General features: G+C 33.9%; 3 protein-coding genes across 5 annotated transcripts; 1 reads left to right on the top strand and 2 right to left on the bottom strand.

Annotated features, from left to right (window-relative positions):
- Window positions 1-457: 457 nt before the first annotated feature.
- Window positions 458-3,974, bottom strand: LOC105425884 (4-vinylanisole receptor). Its single transcript, XM_011636858.2, has 6 exons — window positions 3,666-3,974; window positions 2,264-2,547; window positions 1,886-1,985; window positions 1,708-1,812; window positions 1,062-1,211; window positions 458-692 (listed from the first exon to the last, which is right to left on the bottom strand). The coding sequence occupies exons 1-6, from the start codon at window positions 3,963-3,965 to the stop codon at window positions 636-638; spliced, it is 996 nt and encodes a 331-aa protein (XP_011635160.2). The 5' UTR covers window positions 3,966-3,974; the 3' UTR covers window positions 458-635.
- Window positions 3,975-6,228: 2,254 nt separating this feature from the next.
- LOC105425871 (BTB/POZ domain-containing protein KCTD3) lies at window positions 6,229-13,791 on the top strand. 2 transcript variants are annotated; one of them, XM_011636843.2, is made up of 11 exons: window positions 6,229-6,469; window positions 6,809-7,122; window positions 7,333-7,485; window positions 7,602-7,790; window positions 7,915-8,394; window positions 8,645-8,761; window positions 9,742-9,762; window positions 10,369-10,508; window positions 10,602-10,788; window positions 10,957-11,235; window positions 11,706-13,791. In XM_011636843.2, exons 1-11 carry the CDS (start codon window positions 6,303-6,305, stop codon window positions 11,909-11,911), a joined length of 2,253 nt encoding a protein of 750 aa, XP_011635145.2. In that variant the 5' UTR covers window positions 6,229-6,302; the 3' UTR covers window positions 11,912-13,791. The 2 variants fall into 2 exon arrangements, with proteins under 2 accessions (XP_011635145.2, XP_011635147.2); XM_011636845.2 differs by lacking the exon at window positions 9,742-9,762 and having other exon boundaries at window positions 6,241-6,469.
- Sras (Ras converting CAAX endopeptidase Sras) lies at window positions 12,607-16,193 on the bottom strand. 2 transcript variants are annotated; one of them, XM_089071182.1, is made up of 6 exons: window positions 15,757-16,193; window positions 14,691-14,796; window positions 14,481-14,619; window positions 14,175-14,411; window positions 14,036-14,098; window positions 12,607-13,961 (listed from the first exon to the last, which is right to left on the bottom strand). In XM_089071182.1, exons 1-6 carry the CDS (start codon window positions 16,191-16,193, stop codon window positions 13,747-13,749), a joined length of 1,197 nt encoding a protein of 398 aa, XP_088927308.1. In that variant the 3' UTR covers window positions 12,607-13,746. The 2 variants fall into 2 exon arrangements, with proteins under 2 accessions (XP_088927308.1, XP_088927309.1); XM_089071183.1 differs by lacking the exon at window positions 15,757-16,193 and adding an exon at window positions 15,312-15,437.
- Window positions 16,194-16,241: the final 48 nt, after the last annotated feature.

Genomic DNA, 16,241 nt, shown 5'->3' with positions numbered 1-16,241 from the left:
GTCTCGACACGAGATGATGCGCGCTCTCAATTTCATCGTTTAAATCTCACGTCACGGCGAAGTAAGCCGCGATTTACGGATCGCCCTGTAATTTAGCGGACAGAACTCGGTAGAAGGCAGCAAATCGTTGCTGTTGCGGTATCGTTGATTACGCTACCCCCGTAACAACGAGGGCATAGTCACCGGCATGTCTCGATGTTTAACGGAGTTACTGGGTTATCGTGTTGCGCGGGGAGGAGGGGGAGAGGGGATGACGACCGCGCGTAGGGTTTAACGTGGGTCTATCGGCGGGGGGAATTAATCAGAGGGTAATTTGCTGTGCCTGCACTCGCTCGCGAGGGAGGAACGTCTCTCATATTTAACAGAGAACACGTACAGCCGACTAAGAAGGCTGTCTCGGGTCATCGTGGCTCGCCTCTCTTATGTGCGTATTCCATTTCGCCGCGCGCAGCCTTCATCCCGATCCCCTTGAAGCGCTTCATCCGTCTTTTATATGATCTTAAAAGTGGTCTCGCTTAAAAGTAGTCTCGCTTTGATCCGCACGTGATCTTTTCGGGCACAGCGAATCGACTCGTAGCGTATTCTCTGAAATGAAATAGAGCCCGCTACGATCGCCAGTGGCTACTACTTGATCCTTACTCCTCTTTCGCGGCCATCAGAACTGTTATATAGGAGAAAGACGTGCTGAGCACCTGTAAGTAATACGTAATCATTTATCGCAATATATATATATATATCGTAATTCGATATTAAATTAACGTATTATGTAAATAATAATAATATGTATTAATTAATGTGTTATAAATTAAAAGTTAATTGAGATAAGAATTAGTAAAGATGTCAGTAAATACTAATGTCTTTTAACTATTTTAATACTTTTAATGCTTTTCAAATATTATATTTTTTTAATGTTTATTAATATTTTTTAATAAAAAAACCTGTGGACAAGCAACATCATATTAATTTCAACATTACGTACAGGAGGTAACTGTGTGGTAACTAAATCTTGGGATATCGCTAAAATTAAATTTAGATATTGCTTGACACAACAATCTACTTACTCGAGAGAAGGTTTCGAGAGACATGCTGTAGAACTTTGCAGCGGTGATCCTGGAAGGAACTTTCGACCGCATTATCACGATCTGCAGACTGCGACCGAAAGTGCCGCCGATCCAGCCGCTACGGTAAGCCGACTCGCCCACGGCATCGCTCTGGTTCGTTACAAGCGTTGGCCGTAAATTAATTACAGGCGATTGTGAGCTCAACGAACTATGTATTAATGAAGATACATGCGTTGGTAATCGATCAGTACGATTATCGTATATCGAGTTTTTCAGCGCTCATTAAAACTCATGCAATTATGATATGCGATATGCAATTTGATATATGTTACTGCATAGTTACGGATCTACGTTGAATGAAAAAAAAACTTACGTATGTGACATAAATGTAATGTGGACTGATAATAAGATGCATTAACTGATAACAATAAGTTATTTATTTGTTTGCTAAATTTTATCGTCCTTTATTTTAACAAAAAATAATGGATTTTGTGACGACCCGATGTGATGATCCGATTACAAACCCGAAATCAACAGCTTATTTATAAATAAAAAATAATATAAATAAATATTTGTGGTCGATCTCTGCAATTTTGATCAAATGAAATTATTATATACGTAATTATTATAATTATACAATACTTGCTTCTTCTATTAACGCGTTTCCACTAAAGCTGAACATAAAGAGTTCGAGAACGGCAGCTTGAAGAAACATTCCATATTCCATCAAGAGTGCCTTGTTTTGTATCATCTAAAATAACATTTTATAATAATATGATATCTTTAATTGTATAACTATATACGCGTGTTTAGCAAAAACGCACCGAAGTAATTTGAAATCCCGCGAAACACACTAAGCCGGTGCTAATTACGAACTGTGCTAACGCCAAAACATTTATAGTTCTTTCGAGCGCATCCGCAAAGCTAAAACAGACAGAACAGAAACTGAAACAGTTGTAAATAATATTACATATAAATATTACAAACAAATTGCACGTAATATTTAAACAAAAGTGCTTCTTATCATAAATGTAGCGACTAAAATCTTCTTTAAATAATTTTATTTTATCAACGAATGGTTAAAGAATTTTTATTTCCATTCCAAAAATTATCTCTTCTTAAATTATCATTATACAGCAAATTACATCAAATTACATCAAATTACATAAAATTGATCTCTTACGTCTAACGTAAATACTCACGCGATAGCGTCTTGATGACGCTTAACACAATTAGCCAACGCTCTATCAACGTGGGGATCGTTGCTGGTTATTGCTTCCAACTTTTTTTGCAGCACCACGAATTTTGCTGATCCGTGTATTGTTGCCATCAGACTGAAGGAAGTCGCGCCGCATATCGTGCCACCCGCGAAAAAGCCACCCATTACATTAAATACGTAGATACATTCGTAGACGGGAGAGACGGTCTGATTGATAAAGAAATAGCCATGGAAGGGTAATATCCTCTGCCCTCCCTGAATAAATATCTAGTCAAGCAAATGAAAATTCCTTGAGGTTAATTAACCGATTGAACATCGCTTATCGATTATCTTACTCTAATTAATTAATTATTATTATTTGTGGAAGAACTATGATTTAATAGAAGAGAATAGAAAAACAATATAATTGATAATTGATTGCTGAAGCTTATTGTAACCACCTTGTCTTTTAGATTATATTATTCAGTATTGATCATTATTGTATCATGTCGTATATCCTTCCAATTGAAATTAATTTTCACTAATTGTTAATAATTTATTAACAATTTAATTATACTGTGTATCGGGGAAATAAATACGGCGGAGGGATTAACATCAATGTGACAACGTATGTGTCTATGTATGTGTATGTGTGTATATGTGCGTACAGGTGTTTTCGAAAGGCTCGTAAAGCGAAACGACCATCGGAAAACAATTCCCCGTGTAAGGGTACTATCACGAAACGGTAATAAACAATTTCGATATCTTAAAAAAAAAGAAGAAATAAGATTCGAAAGCTTACAGTGCATAACCATTGCAATTTGTGTTGCTATGTTGCACATGTTGCTTGTGTCAATCTATCGCCATTGTTTTACGAAACGTGAAACAAACATCCGCAGAAGTAATTTCTCTCGCTGAGACCGTTTGTTTCGTAAATGTCGCTTGTAATTAAAGTGTATCGTTAAACATCGTTTTGTTAAGAAAATAGGCAGTTAGGTTTAAAGAAACTTCCGCAATTAATTGCTCTACAGGTACAATTTAATAACGGAGTCAATTAAAAAGTTACGTGGAAAGAGAAGTTCCGAAGCAGTAAGCTCGAGCTCGGAGAGAACTTGAGTTTTATCACTAACGAATATTCTAATGTCACTCCACTTTAATTCAAAGGGGACTTCATTATTATGAAATTGAAAATTAGTAACAGTACGAATGAAAGATTTATCTCCAAAATATAAAATATTCAGCACTTTAAAAATAAAAAAATATATAAATCGCAATTTCCAAATTCTAGAATTTGTTTTAGAAAGAATTATAAAATATTTTTAAATTTAAAAATACATTTCCTTATAATTTTTTATTTATGTTACACTTTCTATAAATGTTAAATATATTTAATTTCTTGCACGTACCTCTAAAATTGGTAAGCATGAGAAGCAAATTACAGTTCCATATACCATAGATATGAAGATCTTTGAAAGCCGAAATGCAAAATGACATTTCTCCTTCAAGACAATCCTGTCTTCATATGATGAGCAAATCCAATCTTTTCTCATAGTCTCGACTACATATGCCATATCTTTTTGATGGGTCATGAAGATAATAAGACGTACAATAGTGAGATAAAATACAGAGCTCCACAAAGCACACTCCGTAAATTCGACCAAATCGTCAAAGTGTAAAATTGTATCAGTTGTCACAGTTACACACATTGATAAAAGCTATACATTGCAAACAATACATTAGATTGTTTAATCTAATTAATTTTTTATTTAGTTAAATTAAATATGGAGCGTTTATCTTAAATGAGAAAATTCAATAATAGTTTGTTTATTAAAAAATATTAACAAAAGAAATTTAATTGTGAGGATACTTAATACTAATTAATATCAAAATATTCAAAAATTTTCTTTTTCTATTAAAAAATTTTTAATTAAATGAGATTAATTTAAAACATACTACGAAAAGTAACCAGAACAGGTGACAAATGTGGAGCAGCTTTTTGTGGATCGGACGGTCCTTCTCTAAGGGCCAAACGCAGATGAATTTGCCACTCAACATGATGGGCTTGATTAAATCGTTGTATTCCTTATCAGCGGACACTTGACTTTCCATATCTTCGTTTCCTTGACTCAGTCAGATCAGTTCGATTCAATGATGCGATCGCGACTCGTGACTTTTCACGACTGCGAAAAAGCCGGAAGTCCGTTACTGTTCGCGACCACTTACCGACAAAAGATCTACATGCCAATCTTGAAAGTGCCAATCTTTTCTTCCCCGTTATTTTCGTAATTCGATCGTGGAAACGACGAGATAACGACCGGATATCGTTCTTATAGATGGCATAATGTCTGAAGTTCAAAACTGTTGCTAATGGGCGATTCGAACTTCTTGCACGCATAGATGTCGACTTGTTTCCCTTTCGATGAGGAAAAAAATATACAATATTACAATTTAAATAAAATTGTATGCATTTTTTTAGAGAATTTATTGTTGGTTGTTGTGTAAAAAAATCTGAAAATAATATTTTTATATCATTTATAAATTTTATTTATAAATTTGAAATCATACATTGATTGATATTATTTGAATATCAATTTTAACATTAGGATACTTGAACATTATTTCAGGTTCTACGCCAGTGACTTAAGGGAGAGGTAGTATGTACTCGTAGTTATGAATATTCTATATAATCATGTTGAGCGTATAGAAAGTAAAAAGGTAGCAGTAAGAGTAAGTTTTATCTTCCTAAATGATTTTCGATTTTATTACAAGGAAGGTTCCTTGTACGATAGTGCGTCATTGACGTTTTAGACGTTTTATATTTTGTATGGGAAATAGATAAAAAGAATATAAAAGGAAGATTATACATAAGAGAGAGTAAGTACAAGTTTTAGAAATTAAAATTATATATATATATATATATACATACTTCTTTAAACATAACTAATAACAACATAATTGCATATATATTAATTGGCTATTTATATTATCGGAAGTTTCTACAAAAAATCAATAAATTTATGAAACAATCATATATTTATATAATTATCTTTCAAATAATATCAAAGAAAAATTACATATCTTTATAATTATATAGTTTTGAAATAAATTACATAAACAAATAATATATTTCTTTACACATATTTTTATTTAAAAGTAAAAGACATGTCTACATTTTATATCTATGATACGAAATCGCTTTAGTAATCGACAGATACTAGATTTAATATTAAAAAGGGAATAACAATGGGTTATAACAATGTTTTGAGAATATTATGAACATTATATGATTTAGTTAAAAAGAAAACGAATAAAGAAAATGATATTAATAAATGAAATATAATATATAATAATTACATTTGTAAAGTACTTCTTATAGTTCCATGATCTTCGCGACTGAACATAGATAAGCTTTGAATCTCTAACAAGAATGTTACATACACTATTTTATAAAATAATTTTACTTTGCATATATTTGAATATATTTCAAATGCCGTAAAACGCCGTAAACAATTTTGGAATACATTTTAATACAGACTTTTGCAAGCCATTTGCTTTTCATTTTTATACATTTTCCAAAAATTTAAATGTATTATGAATTAAATTATAATTTTAATGTAAATTTATTTTAAATTAAAATTGAAATTAAAATTTTTTTATATATTTGTTATAAATTTATATAATTATTATTCAGATGTTATGTGAATGATAGAAATATTTTCAACAAAGAAATATTTTCAGTTTAATAAAGCTGAATGCTCCGCGCGCGCTATTTATTTTTTTGGACGGATGAAAAATTAATATAATACTATTACACTATTAATTCTGGATATTTACAATACACATAATTGTAACAATACAGAAAGCCGTTCACGAAATGAATACGAGAAATAATAACGAGAATACCAATTGATATTGCGGGAAATGAAAAAACAAATGAACTTTATGGATTATATATCAATTCGAAACTTTCAAATGGCTCAGCACATCCTCTCTCTGACATCTCTTTCGCGCATGCGCAGCCGATCTGTCGACTGTGATGATGCATGCGTAACCTGTCAAGAAGGTTGTTTTGGTCACTCGCGAGATTTGTTACAACAGATGATCTCACGGAATATGTATTCTCATTGCAAAAACACGCGACAATCTCGAAAATGACTGCGTCTCATCTAGGCGTAAGCGACATCGTCCATCTGAACGTTGGTGGCACCAGGTAAATAATCGTTCAACGATCTTTGTCTTGCACATGCTTTCGTCAATTTTTACTCAGTATCTTTCTCTATATAATTTTAATCACTATTAATTTACTTTTAACCTTTTTCTAATCCTTAGAATTGAAGAAAATAACAAATAAGTCAAAGAGATTTTTAATCTATATTGACAAAAAAAAAATATTAGCATGCAAATCACAGAGTGTCAGTGTGTCTGGAATATTTTACATTTTATTTTGATATTTTTATTGACGTCTGTTTTAAAATTTTTATTGTATTCTTTTTTCAATTTTCTATATTTTTTATTATGTTTGATACCAACAAACTATTTTCCTTTTCAGATTCTCCACATCCCGTCAAACGCTGACATGGATTCCAGATTCTTTTTTCACAGCTCTGTTGAGTAATAGAATCGATAGTCACAAGGATGAAACTGGTGCACTTTTTATCGATAGAGACCCAAAATTATTTTCCATCATATTAAATTATCTTCGTACTAAAGATATTGATCTGAAAAATGTAGATATTCGAACTTTAAGGCATGAAGCTGAATACTATGGCATTACCCCCTTAGTTAAGCGGTTGATGCTCTGTGAAGACTTGACTCAATCATCTTGCGGTGATGTACTATTTTATGGTTACTTACCACCTCCAAGTAAGTTTAATATTACAATCATATTATTAATATAAAAAATATAAAGTCATTAAGTCATTAAACATTAGTAGAATTCAAAAATAATTATCAAAGAGAATTATCAAAATTGTAAACATAGAAATCTCAATTCAAATTCAACTTTATTAAAATTTTCCAATTCTATTAACATATACATATTCTATTGAATGTAATGAACTTATTTTTTTCAAGGTATACCGCTTCAAGAACCTGTTGCAGTAACAGCAAATGTCAGTGATGTATCTGTTCATATTAGAGTTAGTTCCAGTGCAAACTCCAGAGTTGAAGGACCCTCTACTTCACAATCTGTGACAACTACTAATTCAACTAATCAAAGTGCCAATGGTATTTATAAATTTTTATAAACAATTTTATTAAGGAAATATGAATGTCAGAATTGTATAGAATTCATGTGCAATAGTTAGATAATGCAATATTGAAGAGAACTGATTTTGCTGTAGGTCCACAAAATCACAAAGGAGCAATGGGAACGCATATGAGAAATTCCTCTTTAGATTATCGATTGCCACAACGCGGTCTTCCGCATTCTCGCACACCATCCTTAGATCTGAGACATGCCAGAAACAATTCAGCTGATCTAAACAAATTGTATAAAAATGATATTGGCCTAGTATTTGGATCGCAGCAAGGTAAGCATGAACCATTTCTACATTAAATAATATAAAAATTGTTTTTTAATTTGACAAAAAAAAATGACGCTCTTTATTTTCATTTTCCATTTTTAATATTAATAAAACTATTTCATTTGTGCAGTTTCGTCATGGGTAGATCCTCTGAGAGTACAGATTATAAAGGCACACCACAACTGGATAGTTATTGCTTATGCCCATTTCATTACGTGCTATCGATTAAAAGATTCGTCTGGATGGCAACATGTATTTACCAGTCCGCATATCGAATGTATTATAGAGCGCGTGGCGATAAACGCAAAAATGGGAAGTGGCGCGGACGGAAAGATGGTTGCGATCTCCTATGGCAGTCAAGTAAGACTCTGGGGTGTGTCCGAGGAAGGAATCAAGATCAACGTGGGCACGTTCAACTTGAATGTACGAGTGGAGTACTTGTTCTTTATTGGCAGCCAACTAGTTGCATTATCACCAACTGGAAAAATCGGCGTGTGGCATGCGATGACTCATCACTGGCAGATACAGGATGTAGTGCCCATCCTGTCATTTGATACGGCTGGGTCTTTTCTCCTATTAGGCTGCAATAACGGTTCTATTTATTATATTGGTAAGAAAAAAAGTAATATATTTGTAAATGAAATTCTGAATAGGTTTTTCATATACAATTATGTTATTTATTAGAAAACTAAAATTATATTCTAACATCTTAAATATAGAAAATATTTGAATCGCTAGCCACAAATATTTATATCTGAAGCGCTACTGAAGAAACTAGTTTTTCAAGAAATTTATTGATATTACTTTTGTTAATCTATTGTATTGATGATTATTATAATTTTAGTTGCTATAAATTGCAGATATGCAAAAATTTCCTTTGCGAATGAAGGATAACGACCTACTCGTGACTGAGTTATATCGAGACCCGAGTTATGATCCTATAACTGCGATATCTGTGTATTTAACACCAAAAACAAGTAAGCCTTTTTTCTGTCTATTCTTATTTTATAAAAATCTTGATAAGTAACAGGTTATAGAAATCCGAGGTAAAATTTTAGAGACGATCAATACTAATCATTAAGAAGCGATTTCGACGCGAGTGACGTATTTTATTAAGATCGTTTATTAAGGCTGCTTTTAATGCAGAATGTAATAACAAATGTCACCATCGCATTGTCTAATTTCGCAAGGATTATCATTTCATTTGCGATAAAATGAAAGATGGGAACATTAAATATACCAATAAAAACCATTAGTAAACCAATAAAAATCATTAAATCATAGTTATAGTTGTTAGATGTAATTGTTCCTTATTAATTGGCACCTATTTTATTCATTAAGATATAGGAATATTATAAAGTTTGATGTTGGTCCTTAAAGATATTAATGAGAGTTTATTATTACATTCTTTGCTTCATCATTTCTCGTACAACTGGATAAATAGCACAAGGCAAGTATGGGTCGATGTAAGCAGATTTTCTGCTTTCTCACGTTTAACTTGCATAAATCAAAACGTCATTCGCCTTCATCTTTGTGTTGATTGCAATAAACGTGATTCGTGTAATTAAATAGCAATAAACATCCTCTTCCTCTCCAGATAGCAAGTTTTACTTCGATGCACTGGCATATAATTTTCCATTTTTTTCTTTTTGCATATTAAAATATAAGAATAAATTCAATAGAAACAAAGCACATTTCTTTTAGTAGAATATAAATGCAAACTATACACGTATCTTTTTATATGAATATATAAATCCATATACTTGGAGTACTTGTGAAATAATATTAAAGATTGCACAATTTATATATAGCCCTGCTATCCTTATGCATCCAGTTGTACTAACGCGATGTTCTTTTTACTTTTTCACATTATTTTACGCAGTGGATTCAGTTAATCCGAATCGTCTTAGAGCTGCTTGCTTGCTCTTCCTATTCATAGTAATATGTTCCATGCCAGCATCTGAGAGGGGAAAGGGAGGTAATAGAAAACATGTATCTTTGCTTGTATACCTTTTTTCATTGATAGTGACAAATTTATAGGTAATTTCTGCTTTTTTTTTATAAATCTATGCAAAAATTAATTTCAAATATCGTTCGTATCTGCACACGTAAATATATCGTTGCTTAATTATAAAATATAATTGTAGTCATATATATATTATTCTTTATTGATAATTAGCTTTTGCTTATTGTTGCAATGTGCAGCATGGGGCATTGTGAGCTTCAAAACATCACATATATATTATTTTCTATTAATGATACTCACACCATATATATCATTTAAGTATTACTCTAATTACATACATCATTTAAGTATTACTTCACATTACATCTATATTTTCGAAATCTTTCATTGTATTGTAGCCTTTATATCAAAAATTAATCCTCTGATACTGATTAGAATTTTATCTTAGTCATAAATTATTGTCAATTATAACAGATTTAGTTTGACATAAAAATCATATTATTAAATCTATATATAATCAAACTATATGCGTTATTTATTCTGATTTTCGAAGCGTATCAGATGATTAATGTAATATGAAAAGCACATTCTTTTAAAAGTGCATTACTTCGAATATAGGTCTCTGTGGAAATTGGATAGAAATCGCCTATGGCACGAAATCCGGAAGTGTCAGAGTAATCGTCCAACATCCCGAAACTGTTGGCCACGGTCCGCAGCTATTTCAAACATTTACAGTACATCAGAGCAGCGTAACCAAAGTATGTTCGACATTTATCCAACAGAATTTTATATTATACAAATTAAAATATATTGCCCAAATTAATTTATTTTATGTACAAATTATATCGCAGGTAACACTCTCGGAGAAATACTTAGTGTCAGTGTGCTCGGAATATAATCACGTCAGAAGTTGGGCGGTGACCAGATTCCGCGGAATGATTTCAACTCAACCTGGATCGACACCCGAGGCAAGTTTCAAAATCGTTTCTTTGGAGGCAATCGATCCATGCGTCAGCTATAATGCCGGAAATGACTTTGGTACGTTATAGTTCTAAACTATTAGTATTCTTTTTTCAATCTAAAATTATTTTTAAACGATACTTTTTATTTCATTTTTTTATCTTATTATTATCATTAAATATCTTTTCATTAGGATGCGAAAATTTATATTTTTTCTTATTTATTTCATTTGAATAAAATATGTAGGACCATTCGGCGAACAGGACGACGAGCAAGTGTTTGTACAAAAAGTTGTACCCGAAACCGATCAATTATTCGTGCGATTAGCGTCGAATGGAAAAAGAGTTTGCGTAATACAGTCGGTGGACGGCAGTATCATAAGCTCATTCTATGTGCACGAGTGTGAAGGTTCTAGTCGCATGGGCTCGAGACCCAGACGCTTCATATTTACTGGTCATTCTAACGGCACCATACAAATGTGGGATCTCACAACGGCATTGGATCCGTCTTTCAATGCCACTCAAGGTATGTTACTCTCTCCCGTTGTGGTGACGTAACGGAATCAACGAGCATGACTTACATACATCTCAAATACCGCAGGAAACAGAAAATTAGCATGAATCGTATATTTGAATTCTAAAGAAAGCAAACGAAGTGTGTGTGTGTGTGTGTGTGTGTGTGCGCGCGCGCGCGCGCGCGCGCGCGCGCGTGTGTGTGTGTGTGTGTGTGTGTGTGTGTGCGCGTGTGTGTGTATATGTATATAAATAAACATTATAACATTAACTTTTCATTCAAATTATATTCAGATTTGAAGCAATTGCTTATATACAAATTATTGCAATCTATATTATCTCTTATCTTCTAATTATCTTCTAAATATTAATTTTATTAATTTTCTAATAGAATTTTATTTGTATTTAATTTATATATTTAATTTTTTATCGATTTAATTAAAATTTATTATCAAATTTTTACGATCTTCATATCCATTTTAGCAACAGACACCTCAGGTGGACCTACGCCAGAGGAACTTTGGAAGTTATTGGATCAATGTGATCTGAGTAACAGCCACTGCTCCACGCCTTGTATTAGTCCATCACCTTCATTGATCGCAGCTGGACCTAGAATTAAGTCCAGCAACGTATTATTTCTCAATCAATCACAAAATCCAGATGCAATACCTGGACCAAGTCAAACATAAAAGTGTGCTCAATCAAATCTTAAATCGTGCCTTGCGAATGCACGCAATCAGAATCTGCATTTAATTGATCATTTATTTATTAATGAATCACTTTAAACCATCAAAAACAAAGTCTGTAGCCATAGTTCCTAAATCAATATCTTTGCATTCATGTATAATGAAACCGAAGTTCATTATTTATCTTAAATGGTGCAATCTAAAAGCAATGTAGCAAAGTAAATGACTGCGCTACAAACTTTATAGCTATATAATTATAAACTAAAGCCATTAAAGTTGAAATCAGTATTTTAATGTTAATGGCACATTTGTTCTACGTAAATGTATATGGTAAGTGATGTGATTATTTATTAAACTATCTTTAAGAGAGTTTGATAATATCAATATTGTTTTTTTGAATAGACCAAAAGTATCTATTTATTGTTAATAAATCATGTAACAACATTTTTGGAGAAATGTATTTTTTATGAAATTTTATTAATATCTAAGAATTTAATACGTTTTTTTCTTGTTTACTGTTTTGAAATGGCTATCAAATTCTTTTAAGAGAGATCGATTTTACAATATTCATATTGTTCAACGTAAACTTTTATATTTTGTTTCGTGTAAATCTGTTTAATAAGATAAGTTAATAAGTTAGTGTAAAGGGAAAGACTAAATTAGTAAAATGATGAATTGATGATAACATAAGTTGAACATTTTGTTTAGAGTTATATATTCTGTTTTGTTATAAAAATGAATCATACAAAATGATCATACACAAAATCATGTTACTTGTAATATCATTTTGATGTCTCGAAACATATTGAAAGATTAATACTCTCCAATTTTGATAGACATTTGTATCGTAAATCAATGTGACTATAGTTCTATATAAATTTCTATGTAGCAATTTTGTGCTTCAACTATGTAAAACACTTAAGATTATTTCAACGTTGTATCACTATCAGCGTTTCATGCCCTGAATATCATTTAAGAAGTTGACTTTGACCACTTATTTCTCGATTAACGAATGGTATACATTGTACATGCAATTAAAAGAGTAACCATATTTCGAAACTGAATTGCATTTCGTTATATACACAAATACTTTTAACTTCACTACATATATAATGTATACGCATTCGCATCGATGTACATATACATATATAAAACGTATAATAATGTTGTTGCGCAACCGCGTTACTTCTGTGATTTAAATAAACCATTGGTATGTGTATAGCGGTATCGCTTATCGTTTGAATATCTCACTGCCATTGTATATATGGACATCGTATATACACTATACATACAGACTGTTATAAAAGTAGACGATTAGAAACATTGTTTTAGAAACTTTTCTTAATAGATTACACTAATTATAATCTATGTTACAAGTTCTGTTTACAAAAATTTCTCTTTTTCTGTCTGAAAATATCGAGAACGTTTAACGTGATTATGAAATAATGTGATGTCATAGCATACAGACGTATGTAACAATTTGTAAATAATTAGCGCTAGATTCTTCATATCTTGGTTTTGCGAACAAGTTTATCTATCTAACAGTTGTAATCAACTATAAAAGTCTGACTTTTAGGCACTACGGTGATATACTTTGTAACAATGCATGATCAATTAAACTATAGATATACCATTTTATGGAATATATAGTTGAAATTAGTCTAAAATCATTTTAGTTTTCACGATATTCTTCGACAGATAAGTATTGTACTCTGTTAGACATAAATACAAAATATCACACAACAATGTAAATCGATGGAACAGTTATGATAAATTCTGCGTAAAAACATTTAATCCTATTTGTTAGATCCTAATATTTGTTAAAAATTAGATGTATCTCATATAAAGTTTTTAGTCCAGAATAAATTATTATTGAACAATGATGGATGAGTCATCGGCATCAACAAGAAACACCAGGCGACCAAGCCAATCACAAACAGACACATCAGTCCGGCTCTTTTCAAAGGATCTTTGTACGCTGCTATTTCAGAAAGATCGGGAAATCCCATGTGATTACAGAATGAATGCGCGGCGAACGGTGCGACAAAGTGTCCTAAGAAGAAAAAAAATGAAATTAAAATCTCGCTTATAATTTCAGAATAAGAAAGAAAAATGAAATGATTCCACCTGTCCTCGCGAAAAGAAAGGCCGCGTACGCTCCGAATATCGTCGTGTATGCAGACTGAAAACCTAAATTCAACACAATGCAATTAGTTTCAGTTCATTGAATACCATGGATTCCTAGAGGTATCTCTTCAAAACTCACAGGATATAAACAATGCATGCTTGATGCTCATTCCCATCTTTACCCTCTCCACTACGTGATGGAAGTGAGCTACTCCGAAGAACAGGGGGCATACGAATATGGCAGTAGTCGGTGTGAAACATTGCAGGAGCAACGGCAACATACAGGCTCTGAAGGTCCACTCCTCAGACAGCGGAGCGACCACTTGGTTTCTCCACCAAGTTAGAGTTCGTACGCTTCCCAGCCAATACATGGGTTCTAAGAAAAATGTGTATTTATTAGTTGTTGGTTGATTTTTAGGATTTTAGTTAGATTTGGGATACCAACCGGTGTACAATCGCCACAGCCCGTTGAATCCCTGCAGGCTCAAGGGACCCAGGAACAAGATCATCGTCAGGAGTAACGATATCACAGTCGCCTGTATCAAACCCGACCATCGAAGACCCAACATGTCCCAAATAGTTCCCTATTAGATACAATGAAAAATGATGATCTGCATAGAATAGACTGGATCGCATTTATATAAACAGGAAATACCTTTTGAAACACTTTTTCATTTAGTCCAAAATACAAGGGTGCTGGTGAAACTAGAGTCATGATAAATACGCTAAAAAATCTTTTCTTTATAGTCGACGGATGCTCTCTGAAACATAAATCATCGAACGCAAAATTCAATATCAAAATAAATTAACATTAAATATAGAATGTCTCATTTTAAGCAATCCAGGCTATTTTGAACACAATCAGATAGGCAAAAATACTTCAAATAAAAATTATAGGATTCTAAGAAACAAAAGAGTTGGTGATTTCGAATTTTTCAAAATGATTTTTAAAAATCTCATATTATCTCATATTTTTGGGTACAATTAACACAGTTTTTAATCCATAAAAAAGTCATTAAAAAATCATTATTTTTAAGAAACTATTAATTTAAATTTAAAGTTCATTTTCATATATATATATATATATATATATATATATATATAAATTTTCCGGCCATTTTAGCAAACAACATACTTAAAAAGATAATAAAAAACGGATATTTTTTTAAAAACAATTTTAATCGTAGATAATCGCTCATTTGAACGTCACGTTCAAATTCGAATTTCGCGCCACACAGACGTCATTTATCATGCAGAAGCTAGATATCACACTGACGTAGCCAAGAGTGTCTCGTTCACAATCGCCCCCGGAATTCCCATTACGGCAGGCGGCGCTAAACGACCGCTTGTCCAGAAATTCCAGGGGCGGGTGGCGACAGGGAGCGCCACCACGTGCGAGGAAACTGCGTGCGTCAGTCACAGCATCCATCCGGTCGGTGCGGGACGGTTCGCGATCGCACGAGTGATTTACCGAGCAAGCGAGTGCGCCGACGAGACGGAGGGGCGAGCCTCCTCCGCGCGAGGAGTTGCGCTAGATGGACCTTTGAGACGAGACTGTCGGCGGGAGGGGGAGGAAGCAGGCGAAGGAGCACGAGGGGGGGAGAAACGCGGACGTCCCGTTGACGTCGCGGTTGCCGCCGCTACCGCTGGCTGCCGTCCGTCGTCGAGACGTCGCGCCGAACGTTGTTCGCCACCGCGGAGGTGTTACGCACGGCACGTACCTGTTGTGCGGCGAACTCCAGACATACAGACTCGCGACGTACACGATCGAGAGCGCGAGGCACGCGAGGATCGCGGGGACGCAGTTCGGCGAGGTGTCGGTGCTCGGTTTCGCGGCCTCCATAACTCCATAACCGATGTCGGTCGCTTGTGTCGCGCTCCACTGCGGAAGGGGGGCTTGGTAATAAGCCCCGTGGCGTTGGCGGAGTCCGGCGGGGAAGAGAGAGAAAGAGAGAAAGAGAGAGAGATAGAGAGATAGAGGCGCCGTAGCGACAGAGGGTTGCGGCGCGGGTACTGCAGGTCGAATGGGGGGGTGGGGGGTGCACGGCACGCACTCGCGGGGCAGAAACTTGTCCGATTGGCGGCTGGGCCAGTCGGCGAGCAGAGCCAAGAAGATGGCCGCCATGCACGATGGTAGTGTCGCTATTGTGTAGTGCATCCTAAACTCTTGGCAGCTTTCTGCCGTGGGCGTCCGCGACTAAGGTAC

Source organism: Pogonomyrmex barbatus, unplaced genomic scaffold, assembly GCF_055798465.1.
Source record: "Pogonomyrmex barbatus isolate J1 unplaced genomic scaffold, ASM5579846v1 scaffold11, whole genome shotgun sequence".
Taxonomy (NCBI): Eukaryota; Metazoa; Arthropoda; class Insecta; order Hymenoptera; family Formicidae; genus Pogonomyrmex; species Pogonomyrmex barbatus.
The sequence above is the reverse complement of the archived record's forward strand: the minus strand, read 5'-3'. Positions and strand labels throughout refer to the sequence as shown.